The 19,733-nt window shown below is 43.8% G+C and overlaps 1 protein-coding gene across 1 annotated transcript in view; it reads right to left on the bottom strand.

Moving 5' to 3' along the window:
* Positions 1–10,933: 10,933 nt before the first annotated feature.
* The window catches only part of FAM107A (family with sequence similarity 107 member A), a 33,110-nt gene continuing 24,310 nt past the window's right edge, over positions 10,934–19,733 (bottom strand). The window contains exons 2-4 of the mRNA XM_072598812.1: positions 19,058–19,235; positions 13,318–13,474; positions 10,934–11,615 (exon numbers count right to left, since the gene is read on the bottom strand). Coding sequence (XP_072454913.1) covers positions 11,511–11,615; positions 13,318–13,474; positions 19,058–19,235 — 440 coding nt within the window. The 3' untranslated portion in view covers positions 10,934–11,510. The remainder of the gene's footprint in view (positions 11,616–13,317; positions 13,475–19,057; positions 19,236–19,733) is intronic.

Raw genomic sequence — 19,733 nt, 5'->3', positions numbered from 1 at the left:
TTTGTAAAGCCTTGTCAGGCAGCCATTTTGCTTTCTGACTTCTTTCTCTTTGGAATGTTTTTTGTTATTGCCTCCTATACAATATTACTAACCTCTGTCTATAGTTACAGTGCATTAGTGTCCCAATTTTTCCACTTCCCCTGAACATCATTCATTTTTCTTTTCTTGTTAATCTTGTTAGCCAATCTGATAGGTGGAAAGTAGTACTTCAAAGTTGTTTTGATTTGTATTTCTCTAATAAAGGGTGTTTTGTAATTGTCTTCATATGATTCCTGGTTTTGTCTTGGCAGGTAGAATCTCAAGTATTTTATATTATCTGAAGTTATTTTGAGTGGATTTTCTTTGTCTCTTCCTACTTGATTTTACTGGTAATTTATAGAAATATTAATGATTTCTGTGGATTTGTTTATTGTGCTGAAACTTGCTAATGTTAATTGTATCCATTAATTTTTGGTTGACTCTGTGTGAACCATAATATTGTCTGCAAAAAATCTGGCAACCATGTAGTGGTAACCTCCTCTTTGATTGAATTCATAGATGGAACTGGGGAGGGCAGACATTCAGAAGGCAGGAGGTGACCAGAAGAACCTTATCTTTCCCTTTGGTCTGTCTTCTTCCTGTCTGGAGTGTTCTAGTGAGACAAGAGAGGCAATGGGATGAGGCTGTTGACCTTCTCCTCTAAGACTGGCTTGTGGTTGGACTCTTTGCCTTGGCATTTGTTCTCTTGTTTCAAGTGAAGGATATTAGAGGTGAATTTCAAAAGGACAGGAGAGTGAGTCACTGAGAGGGCCAGGAGTGGAGTCTGTGGTGAGATTTGTAGCCATTTTAAGGCCCTGATGATCCATGAATGACCTTTGGAACTCAGCCCAGACATAGAAGAGCCAAGGACTCATCTCATAGTGATGCAGAGTTGGATGCAAGCTTGGTGAGGCCAAAGTTATGTAGAAATTGTTAAATTTGAACCCATTCATCTTAGAGCTCAAGGTAGGACAGGAAAGAATGTTCTGGGGGGAATTTGTATTTCTGTTTGAGCCACGTCTTAGAAGGAAAGATCCCTTTATAAAAGCTAACTGATTTTACTTGATTAAATGGGATAAGAGTGCTAGTCACTGACAGCTAACAGTAGGGGGCAGCACACAGGAATTGTGAGGCTTGAGAGATACTCCAATTTCTTAGTGATATTCCTAGAATCCTGTGGGAGAGATATAGCCAGACTTGCTTTGGAAGAGTGAGGTTGTAATATTCACTATAATTATATTTCTAAATTAAACATTTCAACAAGAATTTTACTAAGGGCTTTACTATGTTCCTTCTCTGATCTATGTGACAGGAATCCAAAGACCAAATGAGAATTAGGTCTCCTCAGGGGATGTGACATGTAAATACATAAGTCAACACTCCATAGTTTGAAGTAGGGGAGGATGGGGAAGGATTCCTGCAGGAGGCAGAAATCACACTCCAGAGTCTGAGAGGATATTTTCTAGTATTTAGCAACAAGGGAAGCTGAGTATACAGATTCAAAAATGATATACTGGCAAGATAATTCCTAAATTTCCCCCAGATCCAACCTGGCTACTCTGATTGTCCCTTGACTGTCACTCTCTCCTCTTTCCTTTCTCTTCCCTCCTGCCCCCAACACCATGAACCTAAAACCAAGTTTGAGGTTTACCCACTGGAGCTCTCCATTGCTCCTTCATTGACTGTTTAAACAAATCCAGCCTCATTTTCAGCCAATTAGGAAGTATCCTGATAGAATAGTGACTCTGTGTTCCTGTACCCTTAGATCACAGTGGACTAATGAGATAGAAAACTTCACCTTGACCTGTCTGTTCAAATAAGGAAATACAAACAATTGAGAACCATTTTCATTGCCTCATGATTAAAATGTAATGTGAGACACATGTCAGTCTTTAAAAACATAGTCCACTTTTTTTTTAAAGCATGGAAGCCCTCCCCTTTTCCTTCCACTTGAAAAAAAGTAAACCTTTCCCACTTTTCTCTACACAAGAACAATTTAATGTCTTTGGTTTTCATGTCACCATCATTTTTGGACACATCCTTTGCCCTACCCATCCCCCCCACCCCTGCTCTGATCCTTTATTGGGAGCAAAAACTTCGGTGAAAATAACTGTAACATTGACCCCATGAGACATTTTGGGCAACTTTCTGTGTTTATAGTCTCCTGCCTCTCTTCCAAGAGGAGGGATATATTTCATAATGTGTTCTCTGGCTTTTGCACTTTAGAACACTTGGATTTTATCTTCCTTCTTAGTGTTCTTTTCATTTGCAGTGTTCTAATCATGTTTTCCTGGAGGCAATAGGGAGCCATAGAAAATTCTTGAGAAAGGAAAGGATATGGTCTGACTTGTTCTTTAGGAACACTAGGGAAGCCCTGTCTCCTTTTCTGCATCCCACTTCAAGTAGTTAACCAAAGACCTCCCAGCACAACAGGATCTGGGCTTGTTATTGCCACCAAATAAGACCTATCACTGAATCTATTGGGAAGCAGTGTTCAACTGGTAAAAAGATTATTCAACCTTCAGTCATAAAACCTGAGTTCAAATCCTGGTTTTGAAACTTACTACTATCTGCGTGATCTTGGGAAATGATTGAATGAAAAAGCATTTATTAAGTACCTACTGTATACCAAACACAAGGGTTACAAATAGAAAAGCAGATATAATTCTTGTTCTCAAGGACCTTGTATTCCCAACGAGGGGAGACAACACATCGGAGGGTGATGACCAGGGTGAAGTAATTTTGTTTGAACAGTTGCAGGGATGATGGTGGAGCCACAGGGGAGTAGAATGATATATCCTTTCCAGGATGAATACCAGAATTGATTTGATTATGGTCCTAGAACTGGGAATTGGGGGTGGGTGGTGTAGTGTGAGCTATAGATCTTCCCCCTCCATTGATTTAGGAAGGCTTGTTTTGTAGGAAGGCCAACACCTTTTGTTAGTTAATGAGTCTCTGGCTCTGAAAAGTATATATATGTACTCTGAGATGAGGTTTTGCTTTGGGGGTTTACTCTTTGAAAGAATGTTGGTGTGCCAGATGAGACTCTGGGTAGCCATTAAGAAGCCCCCACCCTCTTTGGTGCTTCTCTCTCTGGTAACTATAAATACTTGTAATGGTCAGGCAGTTGGATCTGTCTGTTGCTCTGTGATATACATATTGCTTAAGGTCAGATAGTTAGAAGCTCTGTCTGTTGGTCTTTATTTCTCTGCTTATATTTTCTCTCGGTATATATGATGATTAAAGAAGATTGTTGACCCCTTAAAAGTTGCTTTCCTTTTAGAAAAGCAGATCTAAGAACCTGTGTAGCAGGCCCTCCTGTGTATGCTGGGGTACTTGCTGCTACAAGTGGCAAGATGGTTGGGAGTAAAATGAAGCATTGTTGGGGTCACTAGATATAGTGGGACACATGATCGCTAATCAGGAAAAGTCACTGAACCTCTCAGTTTCCTCATCTGTAAAATGTATCTGTTCAATGAGGAGTCAAACTAGGTGACCTCTAGAGTCCCTTCAGCTAAATCTATGATCCTGAGGTCCTAGTGGCTACTAAGTGAAGTTTAAACCCTTAGCCAGGCATTGAAGGAGTTCTCTACACTGGCACCTTGCTACCTTTATTTTGTGTTACTCCTTTCCAACCAAACAGGACCACTTGTGTTCTCTGTGGACTTCCTGTACCTTTTCACCTTCTGGACCTTTGCTGAAGCTCCTCTAGACCCTCCTTCTCTTCCCTACTGAATTCTTTTACTTCCTTTAAAGTCCAGCTCAAATTTTACCTCCTCTAGGAAACCTGATGCCTGGATGCCCAATCCCTAGTCACAGGGTTGGCCAATAATGACCTTTTCCAGCCTTGGGAAATGTGTCTCCCTAATACATTTATCAAGGCCATGACTAGTCCCAGTAAGGCAGCAGAAGGCAGCCAATAAAGAAGATATGTTTGGGTAGTAGGAGGTCTTTGGGGCCCCTCAATATCATGCCACAGAGCCCAATCTCTAGGCATAGGGCTGGCCTGCCACAGAGTGGGCAACTTTGAACATGGCCATGGAATGGAGGTGGATTAAAATCTCCTGAACTCTCTGAGGAGCAGGAGTTGGAGGGGCTTTCCCTCTTAATTTGTGATGTCTTGGGAAAAAAAAACCAAAATAAAATACCCCTCCTCCCACAGAAAACCCTATTTAGAAAAAAGTTTAAAATTTCTTTTTAATTTACAATTCTCATTTCTTCTTGCCCCACCTCCAAGGGAAATCAGACTTATGGTTATATTCTTTTATTTCCAAAGGGTTTGACATCTTAAAAAATATATATATTTCAATATTAAAATATACAAATGAGCCCTTGAGTGGTTTTATTTTAATATTAGAATGTCATAAGGACTTGTAGAGTTTGAAAAGAAGAATCAGATTCAGAAAACAAAGATTATACTGAATGTAAGTTGAAAGAGTAAGAGAAAACAAAGTGAGAAGAGCAGACGTGTCAATCAGAGGGGGGCCAGAGGGGATTAAGGGTATCTCAGGGGATCTGTGAATTTAGCTGGTTATTTTCATTCTTCTCTAATGAAGATTTTGCATTTCTTTCAATTAATTAAGAGCAGGATTCTGAAAAAGGGTTCAGAGGTGAGTAAAATAAGGATATTGGGAAGACTTTTCATAATAAAATATGGGAGAATATTATATTTTCTAAATAAAATTTCTTTTCCATAAGGCCTGTCTTTCTGAGTACCTGATTTCCAGGAACCCAGGGCTTGTGGACAGTTGGGCCCCTCCTCCCTTCTCTCTGTGATAGTGCTGTGGACTGTAGCTGAAACTTTGAATTTGCTCAGATCTCCCCTTTGATTGTTATGCTGTTGTCACATCAGCACTGCAAGCTCCCTCTTCTCCCCCTCCTCTCCTTTTTGCTTTAGTTATAGAATAGCCACATCTGCAGTTAGTTAGGTATTAAATAAGGAAGTGTGTTTGGATAAATGGATCATTCCCGGGTCTTGTCTAGTTTTCTTGCTTAGATTGTAAGCCTCCCTCCCAGCCAATGGAGAGATGGGATAGTGGGGGGGTGAGGTGGGATTCTCTGCATTAGGATATATGATGGTGTTTTATCCTCTGTAAGCTGCCTCTTTCCATTAGCCCCATCCTGATGGAGCGATGCCCCTTTCTCACAAGAATTGAATAAAACATTCATTTTCTGTTCTTACCTCAAGAAGCCTCTTAATTTATTTAAAATTTTGGGTAAGGGACTTTTAACCCACACAGAGATATCCCAGACTAAGTGCTGAAGGGATCTAGGACCCCAAAATGTAAAGAACTCCTGAACTAAATGAAAAAAAACTTGAAAAATGTATTTTCCCCCAAGAACAAGTCTCACACACTGTGGTGTAGTAGATAGGTGCTGTACTTGAAGCCAGGAAAACGTGGGATTCAAATCTTGCCTCTGATCTTTCCTAGCTTTATAACCCCAATAAGATGCCTCAGGAAACTCTCTAGGACTTACTAACAAAATAGTAGTTGTTTCTCTTTTACCCAGGAAACCCGAGGGTCTTCCCCTCCCAGTTTGATTTTTTTTTTTTTATTAAAAAGGCCATCCCTTGAGTAACTTAAAGAAGCATATTCATTCAATGGGTGTATCTCACTCAAAGTGAGAATGTGATAAGACCTTAGCCTGAAAGGGCCAGGGTCTCACATTGCATCCAGGGTCATCTCCAATCATCTTGATGAATATCTGACCACTGGACCCAGATGGCTCAGGAGAAGAAAGTGAGGTTGATAACTTTGCACAGCCCTCTCTCACTCAAATCAAAGTCAAGTGCAAGTAATGTCATCATCTTGATGTCATGGTCTTCTTCGAGAATGAAGGACAAACACAACCAACCTATTGGCTTGAGGCATCTAGGTGGTATAGTGAATAGAGTTCCTGGAGTCAGGAAGACTCATCTTCTTGAGTTCAAATCTGGCCTCAGACACATACTATCTGTGTGACCTTGGGCAAGTCACTTAACCCTGTTTGTCTCAGTTTCCTCATCTGTAAATGAGCTGGAGAAGGAAATGGTAAGTCACTTCCAGTATCTTTGCCAAGAAAACCCCAAATGAGTCTGAAAGGACTGAATAACCATGTTGGTAGAAGGGGTAGAAGTGTTAGCATGAACTAACTGTGCTTTAAGATTTATAAATATTCTCTCATTTTTGTCTTTACGATCCTGGGAGGTAGGTGCTAGTGTTATTCCTATTTTACAGATGAGGAACCGAGGCAGACAGAGGTTAAATGACCTGCCCAGCATTACACTATCTGAAGGGAGATTTGAATTCAAGTTTCCCTAACTTCAGTCTCCTGTGTCATCCAGGTTCCTCTATATTTAGGAGAGAGAAGAGTGAGAAGACAGTTAGGCCACAGTAGACTTTTAGATTTTCTATGTATTGTGTAAACCTTTGGTCCAATGTATTTGTCACTCTGTGTTGTTTGGTGAATGTTTCAAATTCTGTAGAATCATGAGACAAAGAAAAACCTTGTCAATAGGATCTGTTGAAGGACCTGGGGAATCTGTGGCTACTTCAGTTTTTGAGGGACTGTCAAAGGGAAGAGGGAGGAGGCCTATCAGAGGATCACAGAATTGGATTTGAGGCTGTTGAGTCTACCTCCTTCAGAGGAGGGAAATGAGGTTCAGGGAAAGGCAGTGACTTGTCCAGGGTCAAACAAGGTTCTAAATGGCAGAGGTGGGTTTTTATGTTCTTTCGTGCTCTGTACCTACTATCTGTCTAGACTTGTCCTTCTTGGCCTCAGAGGACAGAACAGGGGTGTGCAAGGAGAGAGGCAGGTTTAAGTTGGATGCAAAAAAATACGGTCCTAACCATGAGGGCTATCTCACTGTGGAATGGGTCATGGCAGGGAGATGTGGGCCTCTCCTCCATGGAGGTTTCCAAGGGAGGCTGGAGGACCACTTGTTGAGGATGTTATTAAGGGGTTTGGGGTCAGGTGAGGGGGTGGTGGGACCCAGTGGCCCCTGAGGTCCCTCCCAACTGTGTATATGAAGAGGTGAGTTGACCCCAGATGGACAGCCTAAGGCTGGTCTCAACCCCTAGATGTTAAAAGAGTAAGGAGAAGGGCCCTCTTTAACACACTGTATGAATTCTCTATGGAAAGACATGAAAAAGAAATGGTGGGATGAGTGTGGATGAATGGGCTTCAGTCTGTGTTCGGAGAAGTACCTTCCACACTGATGAGATACCCTAGCAAAGTATGTAAGTGCTGTGTGTATTTTCTGTCTATGCAGAAAAGTTGGAGAAGTGCTACAAACATTTCCTTCTTGTGTTTAATTGCCTGAGGCTGCAGTAGCTTGCTGTTTTTTGAGGGAGAGAGAGAAGGGTATTTGGTATGTGATGAAATTCTTAGACTTTGAGTCAGAATTTAGGCCAAAGAGCAGGTGGGCAAGGATCAGCTATGCACAGAAACGCTCTCTGTTTATTCAAGGGTCAGTGATGAAAGGTCTTCAGATCTGGACAGGTCCAGGACAGAATGATTCAGCCAAAAAGATTATCACCCTACAGATCAGCTCTCTGGGGTCCTGCTCTTCCCCCTTGCCTCCTGCTAGCGGTCAGCTCCTTTGTACTTATTATCTGTCCTGTGCTATAGAGCAGGGAATCAATGACACTTTGTTGGATTGAATTACTTTGACCTGGTTCACACACCCTGTGGTTTCTTGGAATAGATGATGTGTAGACATGTGGCCACACTTGGACAGTGCTGCTCACGGCTCTGCCACCTGCCACCTTTGGGACACATGCCCAGGAGCTGCTGGGTAATCCAGCTTTGCTGATGTGATCTGTGACTGCAGGGTAGAGTGTCCCTGCCTGGGTGTTAGTCCTGACTGCTCCCAAGTCACTGTGTGGTCTTTGACAAGTCACTGTGTCTCCAAGCCTCAGTTTCCTTCTTGTATGCCTGAGTTTGGGTCAGATCAACGTTTCCTAGACTCTGTTGCTCATATTATTATTGTTGTTTCCATAGTTATAACTCGGGGATACGTGGTTGGTCCTGATTTCTTCTTCCTCTAAGTTTCATTTTTCTTTGTATTTGTTTATTCCCTTATATTCCTAGACTAACTTCTTTTTGAGGGAGGAGGGGTTCCTGGGCAGGGTAGAGGAGGATCTCAGCTCAGTTACCCTCTGATAGCTTCCTATGTTCCATGTTCTAGCAAGTTCTTCTTGCTGACTGGTTGCCTTCTGCTAACTCTCTCACACTAATGTTAGGCAGCTGCTGCTTCATTGGTGAAGGGAATTCCTCACCATGGGCTCTCTACGCAGATACCACCACAGCTCTAGAAAGCAACTTCCTTGCTGAAGTCTGTTGTATCTGTGCTGCTGAAGGACTACAGACATGGGATAATGCCCCAATTGTCTCATCTGAGTTCCAGCCCTCATTCAGTGTCTGATGTATATCCCACAGCTGCTTGTCACGTCATGTGTCTCATCTCTCTGGCAGTTCTGCCCAATACACATCATCTTTCTTAACACTGTATCCACCCCTTTTATTTTGTCCCCCCTCCCTTTTATCCATACTCTTCTGGACTGAATTTATGGGCTCTGTCTATGTATTTCCAGTCCTTGTATGCTCTGTGGTCTCGTTGAGGCACAGCATGGAATAGATCTGGGGTCAGACCACCTACCTCCCGGTTTCTCAATTTCTCTGGATACTGTCTGTAGCCAGGCCATTAGAATTCTCTGAGAGGAGACCTTGGGCACATCAAATTTAAAGCTTTCCAAACTAGGATATTGGAATCATGAATCTAAAACTAAAATACACCTTAGGAATCATCTAGGCCAACCCGCTCATTTTACAGATGAGGAAACTAAATCCTGAAGACATTAAGTGACTTGCCCAAGGGCAAACAGAATGTGAACTCAGAGCCTGTGCTCCTGCCCCATCACAATGCCTCAGACAAATGAAAAGTCCTTGTCTTCTTACTTCTTGGGTCTTTGAGAATCTATGGATGCCAGGGGCAGAGCCACTGGTCAGATAGAGCCATAATATTGTGAATGCCGGGCACCATTTAGGTTCCTTCCTCCATCTCTCTGAGCTTCTCCCCCAGCCCCCTTTCCCCTCTGACATTCCCCGTGCCCACTTGCTGGAATCCTCTCTCCCTTTCCTGGGCCTGCTTTTCCTGCCCTACTCAATTGGCCCACATCCTTATCAACTCAGAACAATAAAGAGACATTTGAAGTGAGCTTTAGAATACTGGAGAACTCTCATCTTTATTTTGGAGCCATGCATCATTTTTGGTGAAAAACGTCAGCATTGTCTTGCTGGGGTCACATCCAGTTGCCTTTTTAGAAGGCAGACTCCACAATACAGATCACACCTGCCTATCCCACACTTCCCTGGAGAGCATGGGTGCATTGGAGAGGAGTGTCTTCCAAGAAGTCAGCATGGGCTCATGGAAAGGGCATATTCTTGGGATGAAGAGATCGGAGTTCAAGTCCCCACTTGACCATTAACTAGCCAGGTGGCTCTGGGCTTTTCCTGATCTGAGACTCAGTTTCCTTGTGTATCTTTCCCAAGGGAATTGGACTCTCTTTCCAAAGTCCCTTCCAGCATTACCAGGGAATGATGTAATTCAATTCAGTTTAATTCAATTCAACCAAATATTTGTACCTGGAATTAGTCAGGTAGGAAAGTAGAATCAGTCTGATAGATTTCTTGTGGTTGATTTTCTTGGCCATCAAAAAAATATGAATCAACAGATCTTTTTTTTTAACTGAACTTCTAGAGCTGGGAGAGAGATCTTTCACCTCTAGTTCTACCTTTGATCTCTTTTCACAAAGCCTGGAGAATGGAATTTTAAAGATGGAAGATGATGATCTTGTTTTGTTTCTCGAATCTTTTTTCTTAAAAAAAATTAGTGTAGGAGATAAGCTCAGTGTGAGTGACAGGCTGTGTCAGTTAAAAGAGACCTGAGGCAATCTTGGGCTGTCTTGAGAGGCACAGGCTCTGGGGGTAAGGAGGTGCCAATCCTATGGTGCCCCTAGCCAGGCACTTTCCTTGAAACTCCTTGTCTTAATGGCACTGAGGGCCTGGTGGTCTGCCAAGGACCAGGCACCAGTATGAACCTAGTTCTTCTTGTCTCTGAAGTGGGCTTTCTCTTCCCTGTGCAGGACCTGTCACAGTTTTGTTTTAAGCTGTTTTGTACTCTCCAAGCTTCCTTTGGTCTGCCTCTGATATGCAGTTAGATTAGGGAGGTGCTTAAATATGGTTTAGCTCTTAGCCCCTGGGGTTGCTGGCATTGGGGTAGCTAGCATGAACAGACACACTGGCTTTGTATGACTCATCCAGATTGAACTAACTCTGGCAAGGGACTGGAAGGAGCAAAGTGTGGTCCCAGCTGTCACTGCTCTCTCTCTCTGCCACCCTCTGCCCAGCCCTTCCCTTCCTGGGCAGAATTTTGTTCAAAACAATGATGATATAGGGTTCCAGTTGGAGCAACAGAGGTGGGGACACCTGGGAAGAAACATCCTCCAGTTTTCTCAAAAATACAAGGCATCACAAAATGGCACAGAAGTCAAGCAAGTGCAAGTAGCCAAGGGTTGGGGGGTGGGTGGGTAAGGAGACAAAGGATGCCCCAGCAAGCAAAAAAGTAAATGGAATGAGTGGTCAGAAGGAGCCTAGTAAGTCAGGTCTGAACACAAGATCCCGATAGGTCAGTTGCTCCTGAGGTGGGGGGAAGCAGGGACAGGGGCAGGGAGGGCATCTTGGTGATCACCTGTCATGACAACCTAGCATGATGCCTTCCCCCTAGAAGGCAAGGCTGATCCTGACACCAAGAATTATCTCCATGCTGATGACCTCAAGCCCCATGGGTGGCAAATCTGGGGAGAAATAGGAACTCAGGCTTCCAAATACTTGGCAGCATTTTTTTTTTTTTTGGCCAGATGGGGCCAAGCTCTGATCAGGACATCCTAGCTTACAGTCCCTGGGCAGATTCAAGCCAGGGGTCATTTGTGTGGATCAGGTAGGCCAGACCACAGAGAAGCAGCCACTAAGGGGCTCCTGTGACTCTCAACCTGATAACGTCAATGACATCTGGTTTACCAAATCTCAAACTTTCCCTTCAGACAAAAACACTTGTGTGGGGGCCTCCGCTTTCCTTCAACATACTTGAATTTCTGATGTGGGCAGGTCTTTGCTCAGAATACACCTGGGGGGGGGGGTTGTTACTGAGGAAGAAGACAATTAGATGTTAGTGAGCCCAAAGGGAGGAGAGGCCCTGGCAGTGTGCCATGGCCATCCTCATGGGAAGATTCCTACTAGTAAGTGCTACATGTACCTTGACCATTAAAATAACCCTGTTCTGAACCCAGAGCCACCACGAGGCATTTTAGAGCAAGCATTAGTTCCGGGAAGGAGTCCCAAGGGTCTGATTGCCGATGTCCATGTGGTACACAGAGATGCCGGGGTACAGGTGAGTGTGGATGCTGCTGGGGTTGAGGCTCCGGGAGTCCATGTAGCTCTCTCCTCACCTGCTAGACTTGCTCCTCCCCCACTATTGTGGCAATGCGCCGCAGATTTTCTTTAACTTTAATAAACTCAGGTGCCTGGTCTTCTTCCTTTTTGGTTTCTCTTTCCATCTGAAGAAAAAAGAAGTCGATATGTCAGGAGTGAATGCTGGGACTATTCCTTGATCTTAGTCAGTTGATGGACAGGTGTTTATTAAATACTTACTCTGTGCCTAGCACTGTATTAGTGGACCTTGACTTGGGAGACCTGAGATTGAACCTAACCTGGGCAAGTCATGTGAATGCAGAAGTTGGAGTTGGATGGCAACACCTTGGCCAGCTCCACATACCACTCTCCTGTAGATTTGGCAACAATGTAGTCAGTGAAAAGAGCCCTGGGTTCTAATCTCACCTCTGAGACTTACCATATACAGTTCCCAGTGTGACATTGACCAAGTCACAAGTTCTTTCTTGGCCTATAAAATGAAGGGATTGCATAAGGTCCCTTCCAACTTGAACCAGGACCCTATAAAACCTAGACCCCCTCCATGGTAAGTGACTCCTGCAGGGCCATTCAAATACAAAGGAGATGAGCAAAAATTTGACCCTGGGTCTTCTGACAGCAAATCCAGTGCTCTCTCCACCACACCAAGCTCTGAAAAACCAGTGACTCTATTTCCCCATCTATAAAATGAGAATCATAGTTTGGTAATAATACTTAGCATTGATCTGTTGCGTTAGAGCTTGTAAAACACTTCCCATGAGATGCTAAACTCATTTATCGACCTATATAGTTTATGTTACCTACCTCACAGGGTGGTAAGGAAGAAAAGACTGCCTCTTAAAGCTCTGTGTAAACATATTTTTGTCATTATTTGGAGCTATTATCTGGATTTCTTTTTGCCCTATCCTAATTTATTCAGCTGAGTCTGACTCTCTTAGACCCTATTTGAAGTGGTTTGCCATTTCCTTCCCCAGATCATTTGACAGATGCGGAAACTGAGGCAAACAGGGTTAAGCGACTTGCCCAGGGTCACATGGCTAGTGAGTGTCTGAGGCTGCATTTGAACTCAGGAAGATGAGTTTTCCTGACTCCAAGCCCAGGCTTCTATCCACTGCACCATGGGGCAGTGAGTATAGTGCTGCCCAATTCCAGAGGAATTGAATAATAACCCCACTAAGAAGCCTAACCTCAGGCTCTAGCTTCACAGAACTAGTGTTACATGGAAGGAACCTTAGAGACCCAGACAGGAAGAAACTGAGGACTGGACAAGTTAAACACTGCCCAGAGCAGAGCAGGCAGGATTTGAATCAAAGCTCCCTGGCTAAAAACCCAGTACTCTCTTCCTCTATTGATCCCTTTGGTTCTTTGAGACTCAGTTTCTCTGTCAGTAAAACTGGGGTAACAGTCTGTGCAGTCCCCACCTTGTCGGGAAAGCCTCTAGTAAAACATAAGATGTTATTTCAAAGTTCTTATTCTCAGAAAGGCCCTCCATGCCCTTGCCAGGCTTTGCTGGGCTCCCCAGCTCCACTAACTAACAAAGGAGGGTTTTGTTTCACTCGCTGACGCAGTAAGAGCCCTGATCTCACATGCTGCATTCTTGGGAGCACAGAATGTTCTTCCCAGAAAGGTCCTGGGCCATCTCCCCTAAGCCCCCAGAGGCTGCCTCATCCCAGGTGCCCATGGGGCTGGCGGGGCCTAGCTCCTTCCAGGCCCAGACGCCTCCATGTGGCCGATCCTTGCCTCCCCACCATGTGCCCTTCTCCCCCTTGTCTGCCCTGTATCAGGGCCGCCCCTCGCCTGCACACGTCCTGGACTCGGGGCCTTTTCTACCTCTTCCAGTCGTTGCTGTCTCTTCAGGAGCTCCTGCTCAAATGGCGATTTCAGCTTCTTGGCTTCTTCTTCCTCTTTCTTCAACCGAAGCAGCTGATTGCGCCGCCGGTGCTCCAGGACTCTCTGCAGCTCTGGCTTGCTGTCCACTCCCAGGCCTCTGCAGGTGGCAGGGTGCAGGTGGGGGCGAGGGAACAAGGGAAGAGTCTTACTGGAAAAAATATCTGGATTGGATTCCCTTCCTACCCCTTCGGCTGACGGTTTCCTATTGCTCCTTGTGAAAATGAGACCTTGGGATGAACATGTAGAAATGAAGGGGATGCCTCATATTTTGGCTTCTGGCTCCCCACCACCAAGGGAGCTTGGGGAGTCTGTGAAGCTATTTGCCTGTCAGTAAAACAGGGGCATAACGGGGATTTCCTGCAGACTGCCACCTGTTTGGGAGTGTTACTCCAACAATCAAGGTGTACTTTTGGGGTGGTTGTTCTTGGGCCTTCCTCCCTGAAAAGGCTCAGTGAGGTCATGAGGATAATGTCCCCACTTGCTCATGGACTGAATATAAGGATGGGTGGAATGAACAGAAAGTAAGAAAGGCTCTTGGCCTTCCTGCTCCCTCCTATCTTTGACGACTCAGACGACAGCAAGGAGGGAGTCACCTGATCTTAGGGATGGACATCCCTGCTGCGGGACCCCTGACTTCTCCCTGGGCCTTAGCTCATGCCTGCAAAATGTAAAGAATCCTAAGCCTTGCACTACTTACCTTACAAGGTGTAGAGAGGAAAACTCGCTGTAAACCTTAGAGTGCTAGAGAAATGTGAGCTCAGCCTAGTGCTGGCACAAAATGCACCTGGAGGGGTTGTGGGGAGTGCATTTTTCTTTCCTAGAACTAAATGCACTGTGAAAAGAACGGTGAAAATTAGAACTAGGGTGATAGTTATTTCCTCAAATAGGAGCAGGATTCCTGTTAAGGCAGGATCTCTGGCTTAGTGGATAAATCATAGGCAGCTGACTGCTTGAAGTTCAGAGGTTTTAAATTATTTGCCCAGTCACACAACTGCTAGACCAGAGGCGAGGTCTGACTGTAAGCCCAGAGCTCTAACATTATGCTGTGCAGCCTCTCTGATGGTATTATTTTTTTTTGGGTCGTTTTGTGATTTCATAGGTATAGGAACCCTCCGTCTACGAATGCAGAATGGCAAAATATTTTGCCATTTATTGTCTTGGAGAATTTCTTAAGGGCAGTAAGAGATTAAGTGGTTTGTCCAGGGTCACACAGCTGGTATGTATCAGAGGCTGGTGGTCAGGATTTGGACTGAGGTCTTTCTAACCTCAAGGCTGAATCTCTAATGGCCACTTACTAGGGCAAGAACTAGAACTCCCAAAAGTTGGTAGTTGCTGCTGCTGGGTCCAATGACCAGGAAAAAAAGCAGGCTTTTGACTCAGGCTTAAAAAAATCGACTTCATGAGGACAAGATGGAAATTCATCTGAAAAAATCTTGAAGTCTTAGTGGACTGCAAGCTCCAAACAAGCCATTCATGTGATTCAAAGCCAGAAGAGCTCTTTCAGTCTGGGGCTACATTAAGGGAAACCTTGTTCTTAGAAGTCAAGAGGACACAGTCTCTGATCAGATCATATCTGCTCACTTCTGGGCATCCCAGTTTAGTGGAAAGCACCCAGGATGCTGAGTGACCTTCACATCATACCATACTAGGATAATTTGAAGGAGCTGAGGAGGTTTAATCTGGTGAAGGGAAGACTTGGGACAGGATGCCTGGGTTCCAGTATTTGAAGGGAAGAGGGATCAGATGTATTTGACCTAGCTCCAGAGGGTAGAACAAGGGAGATGAGGAAGGTAAGAAGTAAAATTGAGGTTTGAGGTCAGGAAATATAGGAAAGAAAAATTTGTGATTCTGTGACTGCGAATGGAGGAGTCTGAAGGCCTCATTCCTGGAGACATCCAGAGGCCCGATGAATTGTGGTCCCTCCTGACGAGGTGAGGAAATAACTGACTGTTCCCAGTCAAAGGATTCCACTGGAAGAAGGGACCTCCACGAGAGGTCCAGAAAGAGCTCCCTCGATAACATCCCAGTGTTTAGCACTTAGTAACTGGCACATAGTAGGCACTTCGCAAGAGCTCATTGATTGATTGATCTCATCCTATCCTTTCTTGAGGACCTCCAGGGACGGAGAATCCACTACTGACCATTCTCCTTTTGGGAGGTGCTCACAGTTAGCAAGTTCTTCCCTCTATATCAAGCTGACTTGAACTTCCCTCTCCCTCCAGAGCTCCTTGTTCTGCCCACCAGGGCTATCTTTGTATGACTTGTATAAGCCACAGAGGGCATGGCAGGAGGCAATGAAAAGCCCTCCCTGTTGCCTATTGTTTTCTTTGGGGACATTGTGGGCTTATGACCTCAGCTGGCTTATGGCAAACTCCCTGAACTCTGAATGAAAGCCAGAGTTGAATTATTTCTTAGGGCACAGAGGCTTCAGGCAAAGCTCTTCTGTTTTTCTAGAAATTGGGTGCCTTTCTGTCTCTGTCTATCTCTGTCTCTGTCTCTCTGTATGTCTCTGTGTCTGTGTCTGTGTCTGTCTCTCTGTCTGTCTCTCTCTCTGTCTGTCACTCTCTCTAATGGGGGAGAACTGGTCAAGAACCACTATCCAGCGGACTTCATTGGCTCTGTACTTCTGACTCAATGCCACAGTTAAAATTAAGACACAAAGTTCTTAGCATGATCAATTTGCTAGCAATGCACAGGCATCCCAATAGGTAGGCCCTCAGCTGCCTCAGATAAGCTAAGACCCTGAATGGGGGATAGAACAAAGGAACAGGACAAAGAAAAGGGTTTTGTGGGCAGGGAGCAAGTTATAATTGGTTAAAAGAACTTGATATCCCTAATGACAAAATCAATGATCAGTTGGAGGACTGTGGTGTGGGAGATAATACGATTGGTTGAAATTGGGAATGTGGGGCTAGCAATAAGCTCCTCCTTCCCTGCTCTGACCAAGAAATGTTGTTCATTGTTTGAGTCCACCTGCAAGGTCACAGAGAATGGACCAGATGTCTTTGGATGGCAAACCAGACATCCTTGAAGGATAGTTTGATGATGCAAAGATACCAGACCAGACTCCCTGGTGTTTGTCTGCATCCCTCAAGGATAGCAGGTGTCCTTGAGTCAGGAATAGAGCACTGATTACCGGGAGAACTGGATTTTTAAACTTTACTTATTCCAGGCCCGCTGAGCTTCTGAACTAAGCTCAAACACAGAGAACCATGACTTAGGCAGTTGCAGGGCAAAAATCAGTTAATTGTAAATGATCCTATATGTTATTATTTTAATTTATTGTAATTTTAAATTTAAATTAATATATTTTTGGCTTTTGATGGGATCCAGCTAGTAAATTAATAAATAAATTTAATTAAATTTTAATTAATTAATTAATTAAATTTTAATTTTTTTTAAAAAAAGATAATATAGCCTCACTCTAAATATTTCACTCAGTCAGATCTTTGGGGGAGGTGGTATCATTACTTGAACTATAATCGTCCTTGAGAAGGAACAGGGGTTGGCATTCCTTCCCTTATACATAGCCTTTATTTAGTGTTTTTGGTCTGGATCTGGGGTTTCACTGTCATGGGGGACTCAGTGTGGAAACTATTTTGTGAACTTACTAAAGTGCCTTGCCCAGAGTTGCACGCAAAAGACAGAGTTAGTCTTTGAGAATAGTATGGAGACGCTGAGAGGTTAAATGATGCCCGCAATCACAGAGTTAGTGTGTGATAGCAGTGGGATTTGAACCCAGCTCTTTAGGCTCCAAGTCTAGCAATGCCCTGCCTCTTTTACCCATTTTCTGCTAGTTTTGCCTCAGGGACCAAACAGAACCAAACTAATCCTTCTCCTGGGGGAAAGCCCTTCAAGTCACAACTACCATATTCTTTTCTAGGAAAACTACTATCACTCTCATTTTACAGATAAAGAGAACTGAGGCTCTGAGAGGTATACAGTCATCTAGCTCCAGGGATGGCCTGATGCCAACCAATAGGGAAGATGGGTTGCATCTACCACCCCCACCTCCAGTAGCCAATTACAGACTTGACCCCAACATGGCTACATGACTTCCCCCATCCATTACTGACTACCACTCTTATCCCCTCCTGATGCTGGCCTCCCTTGGTGCACTGTTGTTACACACTCACAGTGGTTAACGCAACCTTGATCCAGGTCTGTCAGTGGCTGGTGAGAGAGTCACTGCTCCTACTTTCCATTTTTCACTGGAAACAGAATGAGTACACTATGAATGAGATCCATTGCCCATCTCATATCATTATCTTTCCCTCCTTACCAAACTTCCCCCTTTCCTTCAAGGGCACCAGCATCCCTCCAGGCTCCCAGGTTTGTCATCTCTGTCATTCCACTTGACTGCCCTCTCAACTGAGAACTGCTCCATCTCCAAGGATCTCATAACTGCCAAAGATAATGGCCTTTTCTCCGTCCTCATCCTTCCTGATGACTCTGCTGCCTTTGAACTGTGGACCACCCTCTTCTCCTGGGTACTTATTATCTCCCCTCTAGGTTGTTGAAAATGATATGTGTCACTTGTCTAAATTCTCATATTTATATAATTAAAAGTTAAAAACAGAATTTTGAAATGTGTTAAAAAATCTTCAGTGGGTTTGAACCCATTCATTAAAAATATAAAATTGCAGTATCTTCTGACTGATTTCTAAGAACAACTATTGACATCAGGGAAGATGGACATTTACCAGTTGGATTCCATCAAAAGCCCTTGCATGATTGGTGGATGGCACTGAAAAATGAAGATCATGTTTTAGTGTGACTGGTGATATCCTCCTTCTCTGGGGACCTTCAGAAGCCTTTGTGGCACTTTTGAAAAAGCTATGATGTTGAAACCATGTACTGAAATAAAGCTTTAAATCCCCATATCACTGTTGTTGTTCAGTCATTTTCAGTCATTTCTGACTTTTCCTGACCCCATTTGGGGTTTTCCTGGTAAAGATACTGGAGTGGTTTGACACTTGCGTCTCTAGCTCATTTTACAAATAAGGAAACCGAGGCACAGAAGGTTAAGTGACTTGCCCAGGGTCACACAGCTAGTAAGTGTCTGAGGCGGGAAATTGCTGTATCACAAGGAATTTAATGAAGATTTCAAAAAGTTATGAAGCCTATTCCATCCCATTGCTTTCATGAAAAAATTATTGATAATAATTTTAGTTAGAGCAAAAAGGTTTTTTGTGCCCCTCTTAAGCAAAAAACATTTCCAAAATATTTCATATTTACCTCACCCTTTTAATTTCAATTTTTGTGTAAGATTAGTGATGAACATTGTTAGTAATATAATTATAATTGTATTATGCTGTACATTTTAGTTAGCTATAATAATTATAAGCGAATAATATATAAATATTGTATTTATAATATATAATATACGAATGTATACAATATATAAATATTTATGTAAAATATAAATACAAGTGAATAAAATATAAATGAATGAATATACAGTTCCTGGATACATGCATAACTGAAAGGGGTACATAATTAAAAAAAACTCGAGACCACTGAAATAGTTCGTATATGTCAGAGGTGAGACTTGAACCCTTTAAATCCAAATTTTTTTTTGGTACCCAGTCTCCATGACAACCCAGGGGCTGTAGCTGAGGATGCTCAGGGTATCCCTAGGTCTAAGCAATGGGGTGTAGAGTCCACACCCACCCCTCACCTTCTGTGGTTCATGAGCAGTTCTCTGTGTAGCTCCTGGTGACTTCTGGAAGCTTTTACAGGATTCGTCAGCTTCTTGGGTTTGATAAGTTCTGCGTTCCAGTCTCTGTAGTCTGGATGGGCCGTGACTCCCCCAGCTCTCTCTGTTCTATCCCTCTGCATTTCAGAGTACAACGAAGCTGTGAAGAGAGGGGCAAGGAGGGTGCATAAATTAGAAATGGGGTGCTTCCTCAGGGAAGATGGTACTGCCCAAACTTACCTGTAGCAGGTCCTCCATTCCTGAGCTATAAGCAAATTCGAAGGATCAGAGTTTTAGAAGTGAAATCTACCTTTCTTAACCTATCCCCTCATTCTGCAGTTGGGGAAACTGAGGCTCAGAGAGTTCAGGTCACTAGCCCAAGGTTGCACAGGAGTAGGGATGGAGCCAGGATTCCAGACCTCCTCCCCTGGCTTCAGATGCAGGGCTCCCTCTCATGTAAGTCCTTAAGTCCAGTCCTGAGTGCTTCGGGGCTTGTACTTAGGACTTCATCGGTCCTTCAGCTCCCACTGAGGAATTCTTTCTACCAGTGTGGAGCTGGCTGTGCAGGTTATAATCTTGGGAGCTGCTTGTGACCAGTGAGAGGCTACATTTAAGTTTGCTCAGGAGCAGACAGTACCTATGTCAGAGGCAGGACTGG

This window comes from Notamacropus eugenii, chromosome 3, assembly GCF_028372415.1.
Source record: "Notamacropus eugenii isolate mMacEug1 chromosome 3, mMacEug1.pri_v2, whole genome shotgun sequence".
Taxonomy (NCBI): Eukaryota; Metazoa; Chordata; class Mammalia; order Diprotodontia; family Macropodidae; genus Notamacropus; species Notamacropus eugenii.
Note: the sequence above shows the minus strand (reverse complement) of the source record. Positions and strands in the feature narration are given on the sequence as shown.